Source organism: Ylistrum balloti, unplaced genomic scaffold (genome assembly GCF_031769215.1).
Source record: "Ylistrum balloti isolate Yb309-2 unplaced genomic scaffold, AGI_CSIRO_Ybal_v1 Utg370792, whole genome shotgun sequence".
Taxonomy (NCBI): Eukaryota; Metazoa; Mollusca; class Bivalvia; order Pectinida; family Pectinidae; genus Ylistrum; species Ylistrum balloti.
The window spans coordinates 498296-522198 of NW_026782462.1; the positions used below are offsets into that span (position 1 = coordinate 498296).

The window sequence follows — 23903 nt, forward strand, 5'->3', positions numbered from 1 at the left end:
CTAATGAAAGGACGAGGGAAACCTGACTTACTCGCTAGCTGTTATGGTCAGTTTGATTTTCGAAAGGGAGAGGAGAATCTTAATTATCCGGTATATGAAATGAAGTTATTACAAGAGTAAGATAGAAGAATTCTTCATCATTATCTTTTCATCAATGTTCTTTACAAAACTAACCTTTTCCTATCTCAATACATGAAGAAGTACTAAAGGAAAAGGTTGATTAAGTTTTATAATTTGTTTTTTAATGGCAAGCTTAATAAAAAGGACGAGGACAATCTTAATTACTCTTAAGATATAAACTTAACAAACGCTGTAAAGCACATTATTTTGTTCGGCTTAATTTGTGTAGTTTAAAAAAATTTAATAAAATAAACAAATAAAATTTATGATTTTATGAGTTAGTATAACTCAGTAAAACTTCTTATATTGATTCAAAAGTTCGTGGATTAAGAACGTCCAGACAATCAACAAAAATATATCTCCCACGAAAGTTAATGGTTCCACAGTAAGGTCCATTCTACTGTTTATAATATAAAAATATTCTTCATTACGTATCTCTGTGTATGTTCACTCTGATCATGTCGTGACCATTTGGTAGCCATCACTATGACTATGGCATGTCTTTGTATGATAATAATTAACGTCTTTGGTTAGAGATATCGCCGTTAGGTAAGACATGCATGTTTCTTTGTTGGGGAATTGAGTTAAGTTTACAAGCGGATTAAGCAAAGTCAAATGTGAATTGAAGATCCCTACTTGTCTGCGGTCATTGTTTTGTATGTATATATTGGGACAGAAATGCGACTGTTTCTCGCTCGGATTCGGACCACAGTTTACTTAGGGCGAATAGCCATAAGATTACTATTATAGAGATTATGTACGACATACGGCGACCACTCGATTGGTGGTTTATATAAATACATTAATGATTTTGCTCACATATAAAATTATCATATTAATGTTAAACGGAAATTCATCTATACATATCAAGTTTTTGTCAAAGGTTTATGTATATAGCCGAGACACTTTATCATCTATATCGAGGAAAGCGATGACTTTTACGATCCGTTAGTATCAGTTACCTTATCCTGACAGATTAACGGCGGGAAATGACGACAGTTAAGATGAGACCTTTATGTAATAAAACATTCCCGAAAACGATTAAAAGATTCGAATAAAGGAAAGTATCTCGTAATTAAATGAAAATAAAAACACCACAAAATTTTATTACATTTTATCTAGTTTTGTTTCTGATTAATCAATATACGATGCATTTCTATCGCATTTAAAACTTTTTGAAGTAGACATGAAGATACAGATTTACAGCTTCCGTCACCAAGCAATTAATTATAAACCCTGATACACGTCATACATGAGATCTTTCTAAAACATTTGGCTGAAAAAAACAGTTAACAAATCAAATATCTATTTGTAAACTAAAACCCCAAAACTCCAAATATTGCTGATTTAATTTCGCCTATGTTGATTTTTCATTCACGTGGATATTTTGCTTTGTCAAATCTGTTTATGGACCTACAGAATTAAAATCTGGAGTTTGTCTACTGCATCTTAAATTTGTTTTCGTTGGTTTTGTACTAGATATATACATTTCACTGTCACAAAACAGCCATCATTTGACATGAGAAAGTAGCACATCAGAATTCAGCTCTAGAACAATTTTCCGCACTGACTCCGACATTTGATTTCAGGAACACGATAAATCATTAGATTCTATATACTCATAGAAAGGTTTTCTCGAATATTTGTCTCGCATTTGGTTACACCAGACATATTATCTTGGTACGTATAATGATTCCTTTTTCATGACGGAAATTATCAAAATTAATTAATATAACCCGGAGAAATGAAATGACAGTAACGCTGTTCCCCTAGCATGGCTACCTGGGATATATTAGCTACGCGAACTCGGATTTCATTTGCCACTGAAGTTTGTTTTACGATATTTAAATTGCAAAAATAAAACAAAAACAATGCGAGCAATTTAATTCAACTGAAAACTGAGGTATCTTTGCGAAAAACTTTTGCAATATGGACTAGCAATTAAAACATACGTCGATTTGTGTAGCTGTGTCATTAAGTTATGATAATTAAGATATATTTATCACATTTCTACAAACGTAGATCTTCTTGCAAATTTAACACTTTAGATATAGTCCCGTTATATGTACGGTGTTAAGAACATACAACGTAAGGCTTAAACATATTTTAAAGCTGATATGTTATGCAAATCATATCTTTACCGCTACAACATTATTGTTATCTCAACGGACGGAACATCCTCTGGTAGAATTACATTCATGCACTTGATGCAGAAAACGAGTGACAGTAATGCGTAATAACTTCTCACTATGTCTTGTTCAATGTTAGGAAGAGTTATAAGATTCAATGGTAAGTGTATCGAATTTCATCGACTTTGGTATCGTTATGTTACCAGTATTGCAGCTTCGAAGGAACACTACAGCAATTCCATGTTAACCTCTCTGATGTATTTCTATGGTAGAAAAAATTGATGCGTTCATTGTTTTCTCATGGCTTTATGTCCACTTATGTTGAATGTATATTAAAAGTGGTGTGATGTTGAATACTTGCAAATTTTATATTGGTGACAAATATTGTGTTACCCATACGTCTTATGCTTGTCATTTCTATAGTTTACGAAAGTTTTCAATATTTTGATTATCTATTTCGTAAAAAGTTATTTTTTTATGTAATTGCGGAAAATAACGTGATGGATAACGATGATTCTATACCTGTTATGTATATTGTCCATATATTATATTGGTCTGTGTCATCATATCCTCGTCAGTAGCCAGGCAATTAGGTCGGTCATCAAAAAATAAGATAAAGTGAACCTGTCTCCAATCATGTCAGATTCAGTTATTTTTTCACTTAATGAGCCACATTACACGGCCAACAGGCACGACATTCCTGTACGCCTTTCAATACTGTAATACTCCATCTTATATTCTCGGTATTTATAAAACATTTTGTCACTCAATCAGCCATACCATTCTGATCGATCAATTGGTGACGAGCGCAATGACAAACATGATGTTTAACCTCCCCGAAATGACAACATCTCGTTCCTAGTTACTGTAGCAAAACAGTCAAAACACATTTGTTCTTTACACTTGCATACGCATAGGATTGCAAAGCGACTTTTGTTGATATACAAAACTTGTTGCGTCTTGTGTGATATTTTCCAACCCCAACAATTAGCTGGTTATATCACTATATCTATCTTAATGATGTTCCTCAAGTATGTGATTTTTCTGCCATTAAAATGAATTAAGCTTGGCACTGTTTTATCACCAATGTATGGACAATTTGCCCGTTTAACCCACAATAAAAGACATCATGATATATATAGGTTCAAAATCATACCGCCTATTGTGCTTTAATTGAAAGTTTGCGTGGACTTAACGCCAAATAAACCAACACATTGTTTTCTTTCTTCTAAACGTCCTATCATTTTCCACCCAGTTTTGAACATTGTTTAGCATCGAGACCTCACATGAGAGCTGAAGAGGCTGGTCAAGCAGTCAGGATGTTGCAATCAGGACAATTACAACGAACTGTGACTGCACACTTCAATATGTCATAGAGTGCCATTTCCCAATTATGGAATCGATTCCAGATGGCCGGAAAATTCAGAGAGAGGCCTACATTGGCTAGACCATGGTACACGACAGCCCGTAACGATCGTTATTTAAGCAGCACTCTTTCTAGATGAAATCGGTTTGCAAGTTGAAAGACGACTTCCGTCAAGCAACTGGAAGAAGAATTTCTGCGCTTTCAGATCCACTGTATGCCCTCGATTTGCATGCTGTCATAGTGAATCTAGGCACCAGCTGACCTTGTTGATTGGCGACTGCATCAATGGCGACCTATTATTTTTACGGTTGAATCCATGTATTGTGCGGACTTTCATTATGACAGGAAGCGAGTTTGGCGTTGGGTAAGTGAGAGGTATGCTGAGAGGATCACGGTAATTGTTTGGGTAGGGATCAGTTTTGATGATCGGACTGACATGAAGATGGTTGAATGTGGTTGAATGTGGTAGCCTTACAGTCTTACGGTGTTGGGACGAAATCCTTCATCCAACTGTATGGCACTTTGCGGGTTCTGTCAGTCCTGTATTTGTACTGATGGCCTACAATGCTAGACCACATAGAATTAGACTTGTCAATGAATATCTTCAAACAGAAAATGTCGAGCGTATGGACAGGCCTAGTCTTTCACCTGACCTTAACCCTGTCGAGCATGCGTGGGACATGCTACAGCAACGCATTACCGATTGTCCGCGATTTCTTGTCAACCTTTTTGAATTTTCAGCGCCATTGGGACTTTTACTTTGTTTAAGAGAGTTATGAACATTTTTTCGTAACCATACACGACATGCTTGAATGAAATTGATTTAAAGTGGGTCAAATCGTGTTCTTATTGTTGTACCTCACTCTTGTATTTCACATTCCAAAAGATTTTTGTCTTGTGATACAAATAATTTTATCTTTAAAAAGTGATCTTTTACTTTTTGTACTCAATATAAATCTACAACTGGGAATGGATATGATAGGTAAGTGTAGCAACACATTTCCAGCTATGGCATTGTAGTGTCTGCAGGATAAAGGCAATGTAGCTGACCATTAATTCAGTGTTACACTGTAGTTTTTTTCGTATCCCTATATCAAAGATAAATTTCTTATACTTTAGGATAAAAATCCAATGTTTGGATATGGACGGGAACAATGTGACAGGTGGTCGTTTATTCAGGGGTAACTGTAGTGTTCGTCGTATCGCAAGATCCTTTCTTAAATTTTCTTTCTCTAGATCTTGTTTTTGTCCCTGCCACCGATATCCCATCTTGATGTGGGTGGCATTATGCTGTATGTATATAAAGATAAATGAGTATCTTTCAACCGTAGAAATGTATTTTTGAGTTCACAGGAGGGAACTTGAAACACGAATCAAGATTATTAAACAGCTTTAAGGAAAAACTGCCCATTGTTACATCCGTTACAGAAAAAAATGGGATGTGGTGACCTTAGGTATACGTGTGTAGTGGGTTTAGATCGAAGTAAGTGACTGATGTAAATATAGAGTTTACTGAGTGATGCTTTAGATAATATCTTGAAATTGATATTCACAATAGGAATGGTCCCTTAGTTTTTTTTTTTTTTTTTTTTTTCTTTTTAATCATTTCAACACAAGATATCTTGATATGTCAAAAGGTGAAAGAAAAGGATTTCACACATCTTTGACTTACTATGATAAGGTCCTCAACAAATACACTGTTAATGTAAATATGGACATAGGTCACAGTCTATATTCAATGGCAATAAACATCCTCCGATCAAACTCGACGGAGGTAAATTCAACAGAACATTCGACCAATTAAAGTTTTGTCACATTGTAACATTTTTCGTTGATTTTGATATTTATTTTTATGAAACATTTTCCAGCATAATTCACTATCATATCATTGTACCGTAGTTCATCTGTCTTTGCAAATAAAGCTGGCGTAATCATTGGATGATGGTGTCTCTTCACTTTTGAATGAGGAATTGTAGTGTTCAGAGTAGAAAGCACACTTTTTACACATCTGGAATTAGTGTATGTGTAGGGTTACGTATCAATTTCAATAAGTTCCACACGCCTCCAAACGAGAAAAGGTATACAACAAAAATACCAACAGACAAACTAACGAGTATAAGACATATCCCTCTTCATATCGCACAACGGCACCAACAGACAAACAAACGAATATAAGACATATCCATCTTCATATCGCTCAGAGAAATATAATATTTCTCAATGAAAACACCATGACAACCGCAAAACGTCCCCATAATTTTCATCTACCTGCATCTCCCGAAACCTCGACTAAGGAAACATATAAAATTGATTATTTTAACGAAACCTTTGTTTTTAGAGATAGTTTAGGTAAATGTATACTTTTCGTTTTTCAGTTTGATCCACTTTCTCTTAATGAAATGGAAATTATTATTGCATATCCTTTCACTTTCTTGATTAGTAACAATACACATCATTTGGGAGCGTGGCATTAATCATTTCATAGTACTGGTCACTATATGACATCAGGTAGACCAGTTTACGTCCAGGTCAATTTAGCTCATCACGTTGGCCATGGGATATCATTAATACTGACATCGTCATATACATCACCTTTATCATTACCTACCTTGTGCTTTCTAGCTATGTAAGTCATGTGTGGTCGTCACGTTTTTTTTAATAAGCAGAACCTCACGGACTAGATCATCCTTCATATTGAAAAAAAAAACAAAAAAAAACAAATAAAGCGTTTACACGACTTTCTATTAAACAAACACGGAACTCACTTCAAAAATCTCCTCAGTTTAACCTTTGTCCATCTCGCCCTTTGTTGAACAGGTCTGTCTTAAAGATATGATCAATACAAATGACACAATACAATGCAAGTTTAGGGTTACATACAGAGAGCCCAATTATAAAACTGTTTCACTCATCAGTGAGGCTAAGGATCTATACTGTTAAACCCTAGGAGGCAACGTAGGAAACTTAAATAAATAAAGATGGAGAGGTGCAATAACCCTAAAATGCAATATATTCCGTAACTCATTCATTTTTTAAGTGATTCATGACGAAGATAACACAGCTTTAAACGATGACGAAAATAACCCGAATACGTATACAGCTTCGTCATTTTCTAGAACACCGTAATTACTAATTAGAATAGTTTTTGTCATGAATATGAATGGCATGCATATACAATGTATATATATATAATTGGCGTTTTATATATATAATTGGCGTTTATGCCGTACCAAAATGCATACGCTGACTCGTTTACACCACCAGACAAAAAACATAATGTTTGGATCTTTTATTTAGTACCATATGCGAACTACCAATGTCAACAATCATAATTTTAAGTTATAATTAGTATCTATTCTGAAAACGAATAATCCTGACTGTCTCCACTATGAATTATTTATTTTCATAGAAAAAATAAGTCATAAATATTGATGACTGGAATTTGCAATTATAACGCAATGTCATATTTTAACTTAATAGTTTATATATACATCTTTATATAGTAGATTTCACGAGAAAGTGATTAATGTGGTGATAATATGTTTACTGCCCCTTAAAACTATCATCATGATAATTATATACGAGGTCGTTCTTTTTATCAACTGAAGTTCCACCTGTCATACTATACGTGAACGATTTATAGAGCATTAATGGGGAACAGTTCTATTTTTGATTTAGCAGGAAAATAATTACATCGCAACATCTTTTTTTTTTTAATTATAAAAGATAACGTATGTACTAAACACTCAAAATAACTACACGAAAAAATTGGAAAGTCGTCTTTTATTTTCAAATCTCACATTTCCTTTGTTAAATACAAATTACACAGTAACGCAAACAGTTTGTGTCAACAGGCAAATAATGAAACAAATGTCATATCAACGAGACGTAACATATTCAATACATCACGACTCACAATAAATGCTTATGTAGGACAGATGCAGAATATTCCATGGGGTACATATATACTGATTTGTAGAAATGTTACACTAATTTTATGTATCATCTATCAGATTATTGTTTGCGAAAAGCATCTTTAATTTGCTTATAAGACTGCCAAAGTACAGTGTTTAACAAAGCATAAGTGTTATTGTAAATTAAAAAGGTATTAAAACTACTATTTGTTTTGGCAATTAACGACACGAGTTTTTGCTTCACAATAGAAATTTTGGTAATTGGTAATATGCACTCAAATAAGTGATGATTATTAATGTAGACAAGCTCCATTCCTTACAGATATAATTATGTATAACAAAGTTGATGTTCTCGCGTTAGTTTACTATTATCGTTAGTGACAAGGATGACAGGTTTAGTCAGGTGCGTGCCATTTACAGCAGTTTGTAACGAATTAATTCTAGCTTTTATCTTGTCAATTTTTTTTTGTTTCTGTTCTGTCGTAAATATACAATAATAATTTAACAAAATATACATCATATATCAATATTCTATTTTACAGCGGTGTTGATCGTAAACAAACAAATAACAGACATTTTAAGTGACGGCAGCTGATTAGTACAATCTAGCAAGAAAGGTCCTTACAGTTGAACGCTAAATAAGTCATAAGCTTCTGATGAATTTATATTATATCATTTAACCTCATCCAGGTGTACTATTATATCACTGTTAAATAAATTTATAATATATTTAACAGTCAAGATTTAATTTTAAATACAAATGTAACTGCATATTAAACCAAAAATAAATAATTACGAAATATTTTAAGAGAATAAACTTGGCAGATTTATATACATATATGTCAAAATTCTCCTAAATTTACGAAACTAAAGCATAGACATATCGTGATAAATATACGGCACTGCTAAGCAGAACATTGCAACTATTAATGTCATTGTTAATGTGTCAGGTCAATATATCCATCGGCCAAGGTGTTAGTGATAGATTGGACTTTCCACACAGGTGCAGAAAAGCCTGACGGCCACGTCTTATGTTCAGATCTGAGTCCTTTTACGACTCATTGTTCAGAACATATAATCTTGATAAAAGAATAAGCCTTATTTTATTATATACATCACCGGTTTCCTGGTTCATATGCTAGTACAAAAATATTTATATGGATACTCTTGTGTCGACCCTGTAACACAACGTCTTCCTTTGTTGCTGGTAGCTACAGAAACCTTGTCTGGTACAGACATTTAATAAGCATTTGTAAGAGCTAAACCGCCTTTCTTTCACAGTATCTGATATATCTTTCCACGAAATTGATCAAACTAGTAACTGATGGTAGTCCGTGGTATCAATTATTACAAAAATTACGAAAGTTCTTCATCAACATCGCCATGGTCGGAATTTGTGAAGATGGTTTAGAGCAGTGGGTTGTTTTACCCAATCGATCAAGTCAGAAACTGATACTATATACACATCCCGTAAAAGCAGCACGCGATCCAGGAATTTGTTAAGCCCCGAGAGGTTATGGTGGTAATACCAGTGGAACCATTTTTGACTGAGATGTATTCCGAAAGGCGAACGATTTGATCTATAATGTCGGTTAAAATTTTCGAGTAAAAATTTGAATGTATCTTCCTTTGTATTTGGTTGGCTTTTACATCCGTCTGCATAGTTACAGCTTTCCTTTGTCTTGCTATTCATTACTGGTACTATAGGTACTTCCCAAACTCCCGCGTATGTGTCTTTTGGACATGCACCGTTTTCACAATTTCCTTTCCATCCATAGTCGAGGGTGAATGGCCACACATTCGATTTGGTAATCATTGAAGAATCGAACATAGATTTATTTTGCAAAACCTGCATTCCATTGTCACTTAAAGGCTTGAAGTCCAGACCTCTGTATCCCGTGATTTGGTTGGTGGACAAAGAGGTTGTTTGAGATAATTTTGATCTATAACTGTCAATTTCTGACGATAACAAATTCCCAGTTAGTTGCTCGAGGGATTTACTACCCTGGATAGCAATTTCAACATTATCCTTATTTAAACGATCTACCAAGCGAACAGAAGATCGAGTGGGGGACACAAACATTGTTGCTCCAATAGGACATCCGTCAGGATTCTTTCGTCGACGGGAAAACAATGAACGCATTTTTGTGAAACCCGAAAAATTGATATCTCCATCAATGGTTATGTATATGATTTGAGGGATGTCCGCTGATTGAAGGTTACCAGGGGTAACAGAGGACAAACAATTACAGGCTGGAAGAATGCACGTAACTCCTTGATTACATGTCTCCCTTGTGTTGTGCATCGTTGTCAGTTTAGCACCCAGGGATAGCGGCGTAATGGATCGGTCGAGACCCCTGTTAGGTTCAATAAGTGTAGCTTCCTCTGGAAAAGAATATTGTACAGATGAGGCTTGGAAGACAGGTGCAACCGTACTTTGTTGTAGTTTAGTTAATTCCTTGCCGGATTTGATATCAGTCTGCTTGGAGCGAACTGACGAATATACAGTGGTAGGATTAAAATTGATAAAACCTCCTGTTGTAGCAACTTTGATAGGTGGTAGTGTTGATTGTATTTTCTCAACCTTCTTGCTTTTTCGCTTTTTAGGTATTGCCCAAGTCCATAGTTCCTTGTTATTTCCAACCACGTCTTGAAAACTATCAAATAGGAAATTATGTGAATTAACGGTTTGTTTCGCTGATGGAATTTCCTTCATTTTTGAAAATTTTGACACTTTTGTCGTTTTTTCTCTCACAGATTCTGTTGTTGTTGTTGCTGCTGTTGTTGTTACCGTTTTCGGTTGTTTAGGTTGCTCTACACTTTTATGGGTTGGTTTTAATTCAGACAATTTTTTGCTTTTTGACTGATGTTCTTGTGCCTTTGGATAATTTCCCACACCAAATAGAAGACGTGATTGAACAAGATTACTCTCAGCAAACCTCAAAAGATCTCTTAATTCTTTCTTTGTATGGACGATATTTTGTCGAACAGGTGAATCTGTCGTTATTTTTTTGTTTTTATTACGAGGTGTGAGGTTCGAATGCTTGGATTTTATCATGCTTTCTTTCTTTGCATGAATCAATGAATCCTGACGTTTTTGCTCAGCAAGACGTTTTTCTTCTTTTATAACTTTTTGTTCGGCTGCCTGACGTTCTTTCATAAGCCTTCTTTGTTCTTCGCGTTGTTTACTCTTCCTTTTCATTAATAGTTCTTCTTTCTGTCTTTGTAGTTGTTCTTTCGTAGGCGTTACAGGTTTTGGATTCATCATAGAATTCCACAACACGCTTGGAGTCGTTGATGGCATACTTTGCTGTATATGATGCATCACTTGATGTCTTAATGCTTTTTGCCAGGACATTCGCGTCTTTCCTAGAGAAGTATGCTTCCTGGCATTAAGATTCGGTCTAGCCCTTTGCCTCTGTAACCAAATGTACTGCTGACGCCCTAAGGTGCCGCTAGCGAATGGTACTTTGTTCTTTGTCTGTACTGTTTTTGACGATTGAGTAGCCCTCTGCTGTGGATTTTGTATTCCGTGTTGCTGAAATAGCTTCTGCTGTGCCTTTTGTCTCTGTTTTTGTCGAAGCATAAAACTGTTTTTAGCCTGTTGTATTCGCAGTTGTCTTTGTTGTTCAGCTTGCTTATGTTGAGTATTCAACCTGCTTGTACTGGGTGAAGCCTTTACACGGGGTACTTTTTTGGGCAATCGGCTATGGTGATGCGACGTTATTTTGGGGTTTTTACATCCCCAAGGCTTAAAGTAATGTATATCTGACAGCGAAGTTGGGTTTTTGAGCCAATCAATGACCTGACTCACCGATACCATATACACGTCAGGAAGTTTGTTGAGGACCTTGATAAATCTGTCCATTGCACGGAGCCGATCGGGATAGTAAAACCAAGAAGCGTGCATATTCATACCAAATGGAGCTCTGTTTCCACTATAATATGTATTGAAATTATCCCATAGGAACTTGAATGCAGTTTCCTCGTTAGGAGGTGGAGTATGACATCCATCGACGTACACACAGTCAAATCGCTCCAAGTGGTCCATCACGGATATTACTGGTACTTCCCAGAATCCTTTATGGGAAGACTGTGGGCAAGGTTTAATTTTACAATCGTACGGCCATCCATAGTCTAATGTGAACGGTATAGGAGGTTTCTTCAACCCTTTTTTACTAATTGTGAGAGTGGCGTCGTACGTATAACCTAGCTCATTGAGTGATTTTGGCTGAGCGTCTCCGATAGGCTCCAAAAATGGACTTCGCCATCCTTTGATTTCTGACATTGGTACACCTGCCTTTCGCGCTATATTTTCTTTTTGTGATTTCGCCTCTGATTTAAAAGTCCATTTATTCATGTGGCCATGAGAGACACTGTGTGCACCAATTTCCATCCCTTTTCTGTAAAACTCGTTGACTAGACTGTATACAGTATTTGCATGAGAAACAAATAGGGTCATTTTAACAGGACATCCATTTGGATTAGTTCTGTTGGTATCAAACAGTTCTCTGTAGAAATTGGCCACCGTTGGAGTGATCGCGTCATCAAACGTGAAAAACACCATCTGTGGTGTATCGTTTCTCGCCAATATTGGCATATTGTCATTGCAGCAAGAACACGTTGGCGGTCGACAAGTGTTACGTAATATACATTCCCGACAAGTCTGAGGATTTACAGATATCACTACACTCAATAAAGCTGATAGTAATATATAACAGTTCAGTGTTGTCCGAAACAAAGACGTGCCGAACGAAATCCCGACAGTTCGAGCCATATTCAGCCTATAGTCCAACCGTAAATAAGTGTTGATATCGTCTTTCTCTCTCCCAGCCGGAGCAACTGCCTAAGTGACGTAATTCATGACTTGAATGGCCCAATGCCCCGGCTCTGGAGTTAACACAGCACGACCTGTATTGTACACGAACTGGAGACAAGTGAGCATCAGTTCGGCGGAGAGATAGCTAGATGACACTATGAGAAACGTAAGTGACAGCCCGCATGTCAAGACGTACAGAGACAAGACGCCTGAGGCTAAGAGAGCCAGGAGATTAGGACAGGCCTTATCTACCACCATCGGCTGCGTGTAATGTGGTAATTCGTTTATAAATAGGCAGAAGATATTTGAAGCCGACATTGATATAAGTATGTTTTCACTTTTGAAAGAAAAGATAATACATTGTGTTGCCTAATTACACACGAACTCTGTACTGCTGTATTTTAATGGTTTTCGTCAATGCTTTTTTTTCACTGAAGTCACTTAGAATTTATGATTTCATTGAAGAAGTATGGCATTGTGTATACTTACCAGAGGGGTCTATTTGAGGAGAATGCGTCATAATGATACCCAACACGAACATACAAATAGGAATTTCCATAACCAGCGTCTTACTGTATCAAATATCAAAACATTAATGAAGTAATTAGTTAATTAATTTCTGTTTTTGTTTTTTTATCTTGTTTTTTTTTATTCCTTCTTGTGGATTTATTATGCTGTTTTTAAATTGTAAGCTAAAAGTACGTATGGTCGTAATTTTCATTCAGATAATTTTGAATATCACATAATAAAGCTTACCAATCTTGATTAAATAAATCGTCGCCAAGAAGACAATAGATAACTTTAAAAAATACACCATGTTAATTGTTACAGTCGACTATATATCAGTGATGATCTAAACACCTTTACCGCGATACATGATAATTTATTGCTGTGCAGACAATATAGGGCACTATAGGATACGGGAAACAGCCTTAAAGGAGTATCATATTTAATATCTGTTAGGAAAACTTTTTCAAACGTTTTCAACCTGTACTCACAAATTAACCAGAAACACAAAACATCAATATTTAAACAACAAACGAATTATGTACCCAGTATTTAGCACACACGGACGAATATTACATACAATTAACTTATTACTACATTAAGATTCTTAATGCTTCACAACGGAATGCTGGATACCTCCTCTGTCTTGATAAAAATACAAGCTATTCGACGTTAATTTTAGTTTGGAAAAGACAATTGTGTGACGTCATCATCTTTGAAGATCGTATTGATACCAGACCAAGTCCAGTCATACTAAAACATAATTACAATGTCACGTATTAACACAAGGGTAATCAGTTAATCTGTTCCAATTGAATATAGATTGACAATTTGAACACTCTTTTCCCTGTCCTGACAGAAATTCATGAGTTCGATAACACATAACGTCCGACAGTGAATATATAATTACATATGATTGTCAGTGCGTGGCTTTGTATGGTATGTTAACGACAAATGACGTACTTCATTATAATAAAGGTGGAGATTATTTCATTTTTCATCCGATACGCAATAGAAACTGAAAACATGTTTGTGTGACGAAAGTTTCGGTAGTCTTATTTTATCATGTAAATCACGTGTATTGCGTGACATCATTTTCTTATCAAAACGTTTTGTAAATATACCTGAAAGTACATATACGTATATATATATACGACGTCGATGCAGAAGTCCTGACTGTTAAACATGGCAATAATTGTGTGCGGTCTTCTTACCTGATAAAAGTAATAAAGCAATTGATGTCAAATCGCAACAATGACGTAATAATGACATTATCAACGACATGTCAGGCACAAAAATGTGGTCAAAGGTCATAGTTCACGGGCGCGTGTTTACAATACAACAGGAAAATCTAATTAAAAACAAACGTTAATAACTAGATTGAAAATAGATAACCAAGAAATTAAAATTAATACTTTGTTTGGCAAATACATCAATGTTAATGCCAATTGTTTGCAATGCTATGTGTATTGAATATCTACTAACATTTTACAACATCCGTGTATATGTGTCTATTTGTGACATAGCTTGTACTGTCGGCCCTTCCCTGACATATTCACGACCTTTTTCTGTACTGTGTATCGGTTACGTCTAGGAAGTCGATCTACACCCCAATAAAATCTATTTAGTCCTACCCAGTACATAAACACATTGTATGATTAATCAAACAACAAAACAGCAAAAGTGGGATTTCGTGTAATTAGAATGATTAAATCACTGTAGGTTATGTACTGATAAATCACGGTGTGACAATAGTACAAGGAGTATACCTCGCGCAGGGTCGTACTTCATCTAATGGGTTTGGTTATTATCACAATCCTGGTTCTTCTCCTCTCCGTTCTGATGACATAAATCGTCCCTGGATAGGAACCTTAACAGATAGGCCATTATCTTACAGAAAATAAATTATACGACCACATAATTATAAAACAACAAGGTCAGGTTATTGATAAAGGTTAGTTATAGACACCTGAAGCATTTCCCCGGACTCCGAGGTTAACAATAAACTTCACTCACTTTCCATCAAATATTCTATTGTTAAACGTCCTTACTTCTACGTAATGATTGATCAGGGAGATAGTACGTTATCTACATACATAAAACGGTTAACACTACATTCATCATCACGTCAATTCAATGCTTATCTAGCTAAATAGATACATTTGAATTAACCAATATTCTCGTCATTAATATTCACATTGACATTTGATTGGAATTCCTGGACAAAATTAACACAAGGCATTGTTAGATATCGACTTATTAGGTAATGAAATTAGACCTCTAGGACCTCAGCGTCACGGAATGTTTGATTTTGCCAATCCTTGAAAACAGCATGAAAAGAGAAATCAGATATCATAGAAGTAAGCACATGCTGAAGAATTACGAGGGGGAAATACTCTCTAGAAAATTAGGATATAATCAATCTATTAATCTATTCTGCCAACTGATCAAACTGAGAACCATTAATGATCAAACTGAGAACCATTGACGATCAAACTGAGAACCATTGATGTTGATAATTTGAATACTACCTGTTTGATGTTTACGTGAGCTAAAATTTCAATTCTACAACTCCGGTGACTTCTAAATTTAGTACAATTAGCCCTTCCCCCGTGCATCATGAGAACTCGTTCAATAGTTACAAATTATAACCAGCATACCATTCCAGAACAGACAGGAGCGGTGATGACGGAATACTTTTCCAGGTTAGACAGAAGCCGTGATGACGGAATACCATTCCGGAACAGACAGAAACCGTGATGACGGAATATCATTGCGGAATAGACAGAAGCCATGATAACGGAATACTGTTCCGGAGCAGACAGGAGCCATGTTGACGGAATACCGTTCCGGAGCAGACAGGAGCCATGATGACAGAATACCATTTCGGAGCAGACAGGAGCCGTGATGACAGAATACTATTTCGGAGCAGACAGGAGCCGTGATGACAGAATACTATTCCGGAATAGAGAGGAGCCATGATTATGGAATACTATTCCGGAATAGACAGGAGCCATGATTATGGAATACTATTCCGGAATAGACAGGAGCCATGATTATGGAATACTATTCCGGAATAGACAGGAGCCATTATGACGGAATATCATTCTGGAACAGACGTTACTCTCCATTTATACTCCTGAAAGTGTTGGTATAACGATAGAACTTTGTAATGACGTTGTGACTAACAAACTGATATTGACGGAAATTTTCTCACATTTATAATAGGTGTTAGCTAATTTCGATCTGCATGTATTTGAATAATGTTTACTTATATCAAAATACATTTATCATTCATTGAGATCAATTTTATTAAAATGATAAGTTTGATTTTGTGTCATTGTAAATACGCAGTTTAACGATCTATTAGGTGTTGACGTATACAGTATATAGTTATATGATATAGAATGAGTAAGATTTGGATTCAATAATACAGGTATATGTATTACATATATAAAACTTAACCCCGGATTTTATAGCGCCAAGTCAGTACATGTACGTACTACGATGTGGAACCAAACTTTACCAACTTATATGTACGTGATTACATGTGATGCTGTAATTTTGAAATGGTCAGATATAAATTGGATAGCATCTGCAGAAGTATTCAACTGATACTCTAGACATCATGGCTCCTGTCTATTCCGGACTGGTAATCCATCATAGTAATTCCTGACTAGAAAATCGTACCATTCATCATTTTAGATTAAAGAAATGACAACACAAGCAATACAAATGTTTTGCAAGTTTTAGTTCACAACACACATACAGGTGTGTGTAGCACGTTTTTTTAAATTTTAGGATTTCCTACCTATGTATGTATGTACTATAAAACGTACAGCATTGTTAAACCTGTTGACAACGAATTAGCTAATCTGCTTTAGAATCTATTGATATACATGTAGTTATGGTTTTCATTGATTTGTCTTACTGTCGCATACACGTGCATAGCATGTCACTCGAGTCGCTGGCACGTTTTTAAGATATAACACATTACAGAATATATCAATCACGTTACTGTGTACTTATACAATATATATATATATATTTCAGCACCACGACATTTCATCTATCTTATTCACCACCTTTGTCTTATATGTTTATTGGAATGACGATAGAGAGAGGGTATAAATCACGGTTAAAGGGAGATAATTATAACCAGGATGTAGCTTGACGTGAGAAATACTAATATAAGATTGACAGGTCATGATGTTTTGTTTCTTTCCTAATAAAAGATTAGTTGAATCACTGTTTCATGAAATAAGACATGTGATGTGATTCGTTTATAATTGGCTGATCGGATGGCGCAGTGGTAACTCATTCACCTCTCACCTAGCCGTCATGGGTTCGACTTCTGTAACGGACATGAAAAGGAAGGACCAACAAGAGTGATTGATATAAGCTGCAATAACTTGTTTCGAAAGTGTCATCAACTCAATAACGTTTATATCTTATATACGTGTTAACATGCCACGATGCTATTGTTAAACATTGATGAGAGTCTGATCAGCTCCGGAAGTATTCATCATTTAACAGTATGTTCAAAGTTAACATAGGACAGATTGACTTTGTACGACCTCCACATCAATTAGTACAGATATTTGTCTTTATGCATGTATCTTTGTTAAATATCGTGATGCTATTGTTTGAAATTGATGAAAGTCTGATCATCTCCGAAAGCATTCATCATTTATCTTCAAAATGGCGCATTCGTTTACTTTAAATATCTGTCTATGAAAACGCATTACAAACCTAACATATTGCTGTCGTATGATACACCACTTATACAACTTGTTCCATATATACCTGGTGTACTTGTCATCATAAGATCAATAAATTATGAGTCGCACTTATCTGACCTTAAACATTATCGTACATCAGTGTATATATGCATATTGTAATCAGTAATTTTTTTATCGGGGTTGTTCCAGTGAAAATCTCATTTCCACAAACCAATTGATAATTTTGTATAAAATGATAATGAAAGAACGAGATGTTATATATCTATGTCGCTAAAGAAATTTACAAATAACAGCAAGAGGAACAATGGGCCTGCATCGCTCTACTGGTATTCTATGCTGTTTCACAAATACATCTTCCCCACTAAGTGTTTTCGTCAATCAGTATACCTGATAACAGTATTTCAACAATTTAACCCCGATGACCTCAACACACTTTGATGGACTTCATTTGGAGTCTTGTTATAACAGTCTCACAACTAAATATCATTATCCAGCCATATATATAAAGCTGATTAACTGTCAAAGTCTACATCGGTTATTTAAAATCTGGGTCAAGGTCATTGCTTTCTACAAACATTGTCGTGCTCCATCCCTGATGCCTTAAAGCCGTATATGAATATATTAAGCCTTTTACACTGTAGTGTTTTGTCTCACAGTAATTCAGAAAACTACATTTGAGTGTTTTAACAAATTTGAGCCATGTGACTTCGAATATAGGTTAAAGTAATTTCTTTTCGGAAAATTTCGTGTTTTTCCAAACCAACATCTAAGCCAAATATCATGATTCTATACCTTTTGATGAACCAAGTGAAACGATTAGAATGTTTTGACAAATTTGACACCTTTGACCTTACAAAAATACAAGCCAGATATCGTGAATCTAAGCATTTTGCAAAATCAGAAAATATTTGAATGTTTAAACACATTTGATCCATGTAAACCTAAATGTCGATAAATTTCTTTCCACAGTAATTTGTTTAGTCTTATCCCACGAACCTAAAAGCAAATCATCATAATTATAATGTAAGTCTTTAGACAGACGTGATTCTCGACTTTCCGATTGTTTAGAATAAGCCCTTTAACTGTTCGTATTTGACCCCTGAGACCTCGAATATTATAATTTCCTCTTTCAAACTTTGTCTGACTTCATCATACCAACATAAGAGCTACAGATATGATATCAGGCTTTCTCGTTCAAAACAAATCCCTTAAGTGCTGTTATTGAGTCAACCCTTTAAATACGAGTCAAGATCCTTCGTTTTTATAAACTGTCTGGCTTTATTTCAGGCACAAACCTGTCCAAATCGTGATTCTGGGGCCGCCGGTTTGTTCGAGTGTTCCTCAATATGTTGAATGTCTAGAGACTTACAGGCTAATTTAGAATTAACCTTTTGGCTACTGAGAAATCACTTCCTATAGACGACAGAACGACGATGACATGCATTTTCAAGCTAACTTGACCTTTTTCGTGAGCTGATACATACATGTATCCCAGAATTCAAACTAGGCAATGAATGCCTGGAGGGGCAAAAAGCAGAGAAGTCATTAATACAGCAATGTCAGGGATTAAGTGCAAACAAAGCATAATTTATTGGATTAATTTATAAAACTGTTAAGTGATATATTAATATAATTTCATAGGACCTAAGTGATATCGAAATGTCCATTGATCAAAAGTAAACGGCTCAGTAAGATCAGGGACCGCCGATCGCGTACATAGAAATAGACACGGGAGATCCAGGAACACCCACATCGATGATAATGGCTTCCTGGTACAGCCAGGTGCGCCCAATAATGTCTAATGTGGAGTTGTCAAGTGTTACCAGCACTTCCGGTAATACGTACCGATTTGAAGAAAAGTTTCCAGAAAAAGACATCTTGTCCATATAACCAACAGATTTGACGGAGGGTTGACCACAACTGGTTTTAGAACCATTGACACAGGGAACAAATGCGCAGACCTGCAGGGGATATCTGCCATTGTGTGTATGGATTCCATCAAACGCACCTAAAGCATACACTGTATTCTGGAATAACCCTTCAAAACCAGTTTCACAACATAATGTGTTTTGACAGACCTTGTAGCTTCCTCCGTATCCGGAATTTAGAAGAATGAAATTATACAGGTCGTGGTTCATCACAGCTTGGAATTCATCGCTTCCATTTACACTATTATAATGACGTGTTTTCTCTGTCATCCTTTGTGTCTTCGCTCTTTTAGTATTCTGAACTTGATCTCCGGGATCCACCGGACTGAGATCGTGTACCAGCAGCTTTCCTCCACTTCCTGCTGACATGTTGTTGTAGTAGATCTCGTTGTTCGAAGTGCCCGAGGGCCAATATATTCCGCTTCCTTGGTAGCCCTTAGATGGCACGTGCAAATTTGCAGCCATTAAATTCACGTGCATGCCTTCTGAAAATGCAGAGTGGATTTCAATAGCGGCCAGCAGTGGCAGTTCGTTCTTCCAGGCTGCAGGGTAGACGATATTTGTTATATTCATGTTCTTAATCAGAGTTATTGCTGGGTTTTTAAACATAATGTCGTTTGTAGAGAACGTGCCAAAACGTCCAAATGGCGTGGAGAATGTGGTATAGTTTGTGATGGAGGGTCTGTCAAAATGCGTTTCGTCCGAGTTTAGATTCTGTTTGAAATATCTTGCAATAAATTTGCCCTGGGAATCATACACGAGATTTGTACTATATTGAAAGTGTCCGTCTGACGGGCAGTTGTGTACATCGACACTGCATGGTTGTCTAGCCCCGAAATTGACCACTAGATATAAGGAGCTGTTTTTGGCCATACAGCTAAGCTGGCGCTGTACATCTGTATTGTTATATCGGAGGGGGTCAACACAAGGGTTCCAGGACATCGTATCAGGGTCTGGAATAAACTCAAGGTACGGGGCGAGGGTTTGTCTTGTCCAGCCGAGACCGTACAGGCCGTACTCTGGAAACACGATTAGCTCAGCTTTCTGTAAAAAAACAATGTTCACGTAAGAGTGAGGAAGAACATACCGTCTACTCTAAACTGTATCCGACAAACATGAAAAAATATTGAAAATCAAGTTTGATAGAAATTGAAACATACGTAGGACGAGCATATAGCCTACTCTACACTGTATCCGACAAACATGAAAAAAGTATTGAAATCTAGTTTGGTACAAATTGAAACACACGAAGGACGAGCCAATGTGTTTATTTATAGTAATTAATATCAATACTACGTTCTTTAGCTTTTCTGCCTTATTTTATCACATTAAGTTTCATCATGGATTTCCTAAAGAATGATGTCAAATCGTTGACGTTCTGTGTTGGTAAGCAATAAAGAATATTGACAACTAGTACATCGCGCCTTCGTGGCATGTTTTTATCTGAACCAGCAATATTTAATCAAAGTAAGTTCTACCTGTGTAGCCGCTTCTTTACACTGCTCAATGTAAACATCTAAATTCCTTTTCATAACTTTTAGCGCTGCGTCACGTGACAAAACGACTATCCTATTCGGGGGAAATATGACGGCATGTTCGTAAACCGCTGCCTTGAACGCCAATGCACAGCACACAATTGAACAAAGTACGATTAATAATCGGGGTCCCAGCAACGCCATCCTGGTAACAGAAAACTATATCAATCACATATGTATTGTAAAATGTATAGTTTGTACATACGGTAAAGAAATATCGTTAGTTATCCTAACATTTTCTGTATATGTAGTGTACTTGTGTTAACCTACTGGTTTAGGAAGGAAGAGAACATTCGCCTGTTTATCGTAGTTTTCCCACTACAGTGTGGAATAGTGAATGGTTAGGTAGACAAATATTGAAGCTGTTGGTTAACATTCTTTGGTGAGAACTGAATCACCTTCGATGATTTGACGTGTTACACTGATGAATGCAGTGATATTATGATGAAACAGAAATGTTTGGATTATATTATCAATATAACGCTGTTTATAAACAGTTTAATATTGTGAGAGAGGTGTACACCTACCTGCTTGTCGTCGAGATAAACACGGATGGTGTATAGGTTTGACTGATAACGATTTTGAAGGCCGGGTAGTATTTGTGTCCATAATACCGAATTACACTACAGTTATTAACAATCAACCTATCTCGCCTTCTGGCCTTCTGGAGATACATATTATATAAAGCGGCATGTCATTTGCAAACACGTCAGCAAGCAGCAATTTATAATTGCATTTGCTTTTTTTTCAGTGACTTCTAATGTTTATTGGGTGAATAAATGGCATGTAACAGAGTACAAAACTATATTTAACAAGCTACGATACATCTGGTGTTTCTCATATCCTTACATAAAATATCAACTAAACAATTCCGCCGATTTCACCGAGATGTCTTCGTCGTTTTGGCAAATAATATCGCTAACACTATAACGATGAGCAATCCAATTCAGTTTAGGTCTACACTGATACCACAACCAATAAAAATAGCAACCACGATAGTGATAGTTGGTATAGCGCGGTCAATATTAGACATCAACAATTTATTCTGCTACAGTTGAAAGTTTAATGAGTCGGGACGACTGAGTTGTGATACCGTAAACACTAGAGAAACAACCACGTGAATGGAACACCGCAGTTCATATTTCACATCGAAAACTTCTTTTGCTAAATTTGCTTGTTTTACAGCCATCGAGTTAGACGCCAGAGTATTCAGTTTCCATCTATAAAACCATTTCTGTCACTATTTTCTATCAGAAAATTTGATTTTTTTCAACACCATACTCCACTCTAACATGATAGAACTTTTTTTTTTTTTTATTATGAGAACTTTCTTGTACAAATATATGGTTTACATGTCGCAGCTGGTTCGATAGACAAGCTTGACGTGTTTGGTGTTCCTAAGTTTACCTGTTGGTTCCATTGTTGTATGCCTGAACGTGATATTACTCTCTCAGATTTACATGGCGGGTGTCAGCGATGAAGCATAAGGCGCTTACTCTTCCGGGATACCTTATTATCATTGTACTTCTTCAGGAGTCTCCGTGTCTATCTTACTTTTGGTCATATTTTGTCCTAGTTTTATTGAATACAAATTTGGAAAAAGATTTGGCTAATATTTTCTTGGTTTTCTTTCTTAATACAATTAGATACCATGATATGTGTGTTTGTGTGTATAATGTAAGACCTCGTCAAGTCTATTGAACACGATTCTAATTCTGCACGCCATGGACGTTGTCATCAGGGGAGATATTTGCCTCTAAAAGACATAATTATATTATATAAATCATAGTTGCAGTACGATGCTAATGAGATAAAATAACATGGTGCTATAAAGATTAATTCTATTCAGGATACTTCTGTTCATCAGATCAATCGATAGTCTTGAATCGATCCATGCTTTTAGAGTAGGGGGTCGTTTCTATTTGTCGTTTGTTGGGATTACTATGTAAAAACTGTATAAACATGTATAGAAAAGGCGAATAAATAAAGTGAGTATGAAAAATATCTTTTCAGAACAATAAGATAAAATGTCCTTTGCTTCATTGACTAAACAATAATGTTTCATATCGTGATGAAGTGAGAACCCTATACGGTACAACAAAAGTAAAGGCAATCCTTGGTACATTATGTACATCAAACCGTGACAAAAATAGGACCTTTAGAACTAACCCTTATTGGATGACGTATAGATGTATGACTACTGTATATATAATCATATCACACCTGCTTCTTCTAACATTAATCACAAACTCTGTGTATCAGTGCAATGGGAAAACAATTATACCTTATACTTTTAAACATGCAAATTTTTCACATTTACATTCAATTCATAATCGTCTACTAAAACACTGAATATGTAGGTGTGTTACCTCTGTGGTTTATCTACTTCATTAAATCATTTGTGAAAAACACTAATTCTGTTGTCTTTGTGGCACAAACTTACTGGTTTATGGATAATGTTTCAGGATGATGAAATATAAAGAATCAACTAATTCCTGTTCACACTATGGATTTCTTTGTAATTGATATTTTCATTTTCCTTGGAGTTTTTATACCTGGTGTTAGTATGCTTTATACAGTATAAATATGATTCCCTGTTGTTAACTGGATACAATACGTAAACATGATCACATGTTCCGATTCAAAGTAATCTTTCTGAGAGATTTCTGGACTTCTTCCATATACCCATTACATTCCCCATTTCTGAAGTTTACAATGTGTATGTTTTTTGTGTTTGCCTGAATACACAGTTGTCTGAGTTTGAATACAGAATGTTGTCAGTGTTTGCTTGAATACAGAATGTTGTCAGTGTTTGTCTGAAAACAGTTGTCAGTGCTTGCCTG

The 23903-nt window shown here is 35.9% G+C and overlaps 2 protein-coding genes across 2 annotated transcripts; both read right to left on the minus strand.

The window, feature by feature from the left end:
• Positions 1–8901: 8901 nt before the first annotated feature.
• Positions 8902–12306, minus strand: LOC132558489 (uncharacterized). Its single transcript, XM_060223054.1, has one exon. The coding sequence runs from the start codon at positions 12304–12306 to the stop codon at positions 8902–8904; it is 3405 nt and encodes a 1134-aa protein (XP_060079037.1).
• A 6985-nt stretch (positions 12307–19291) lies between these two features.
• On the minus strand, positions 19292–21204 carry LOC132558486 (pantetheinase-like). Its single transcript, XM_060223050.1, has 2 exons — positions 21004–21204; positions 19292–20569 (listed from the first exon to the last, which is right to left on the minus strand). The coding sequence occupies exons 1-2, from the start codon at positions 21202–21204 to the stop codon at positions 19292–19294; spliced, it is 1479 nt and encodes a 492-aa protein (XP_060079033.1).
• Between the last annotated feature and the right edge of the window lie 2699 nt (positions 21205–23903).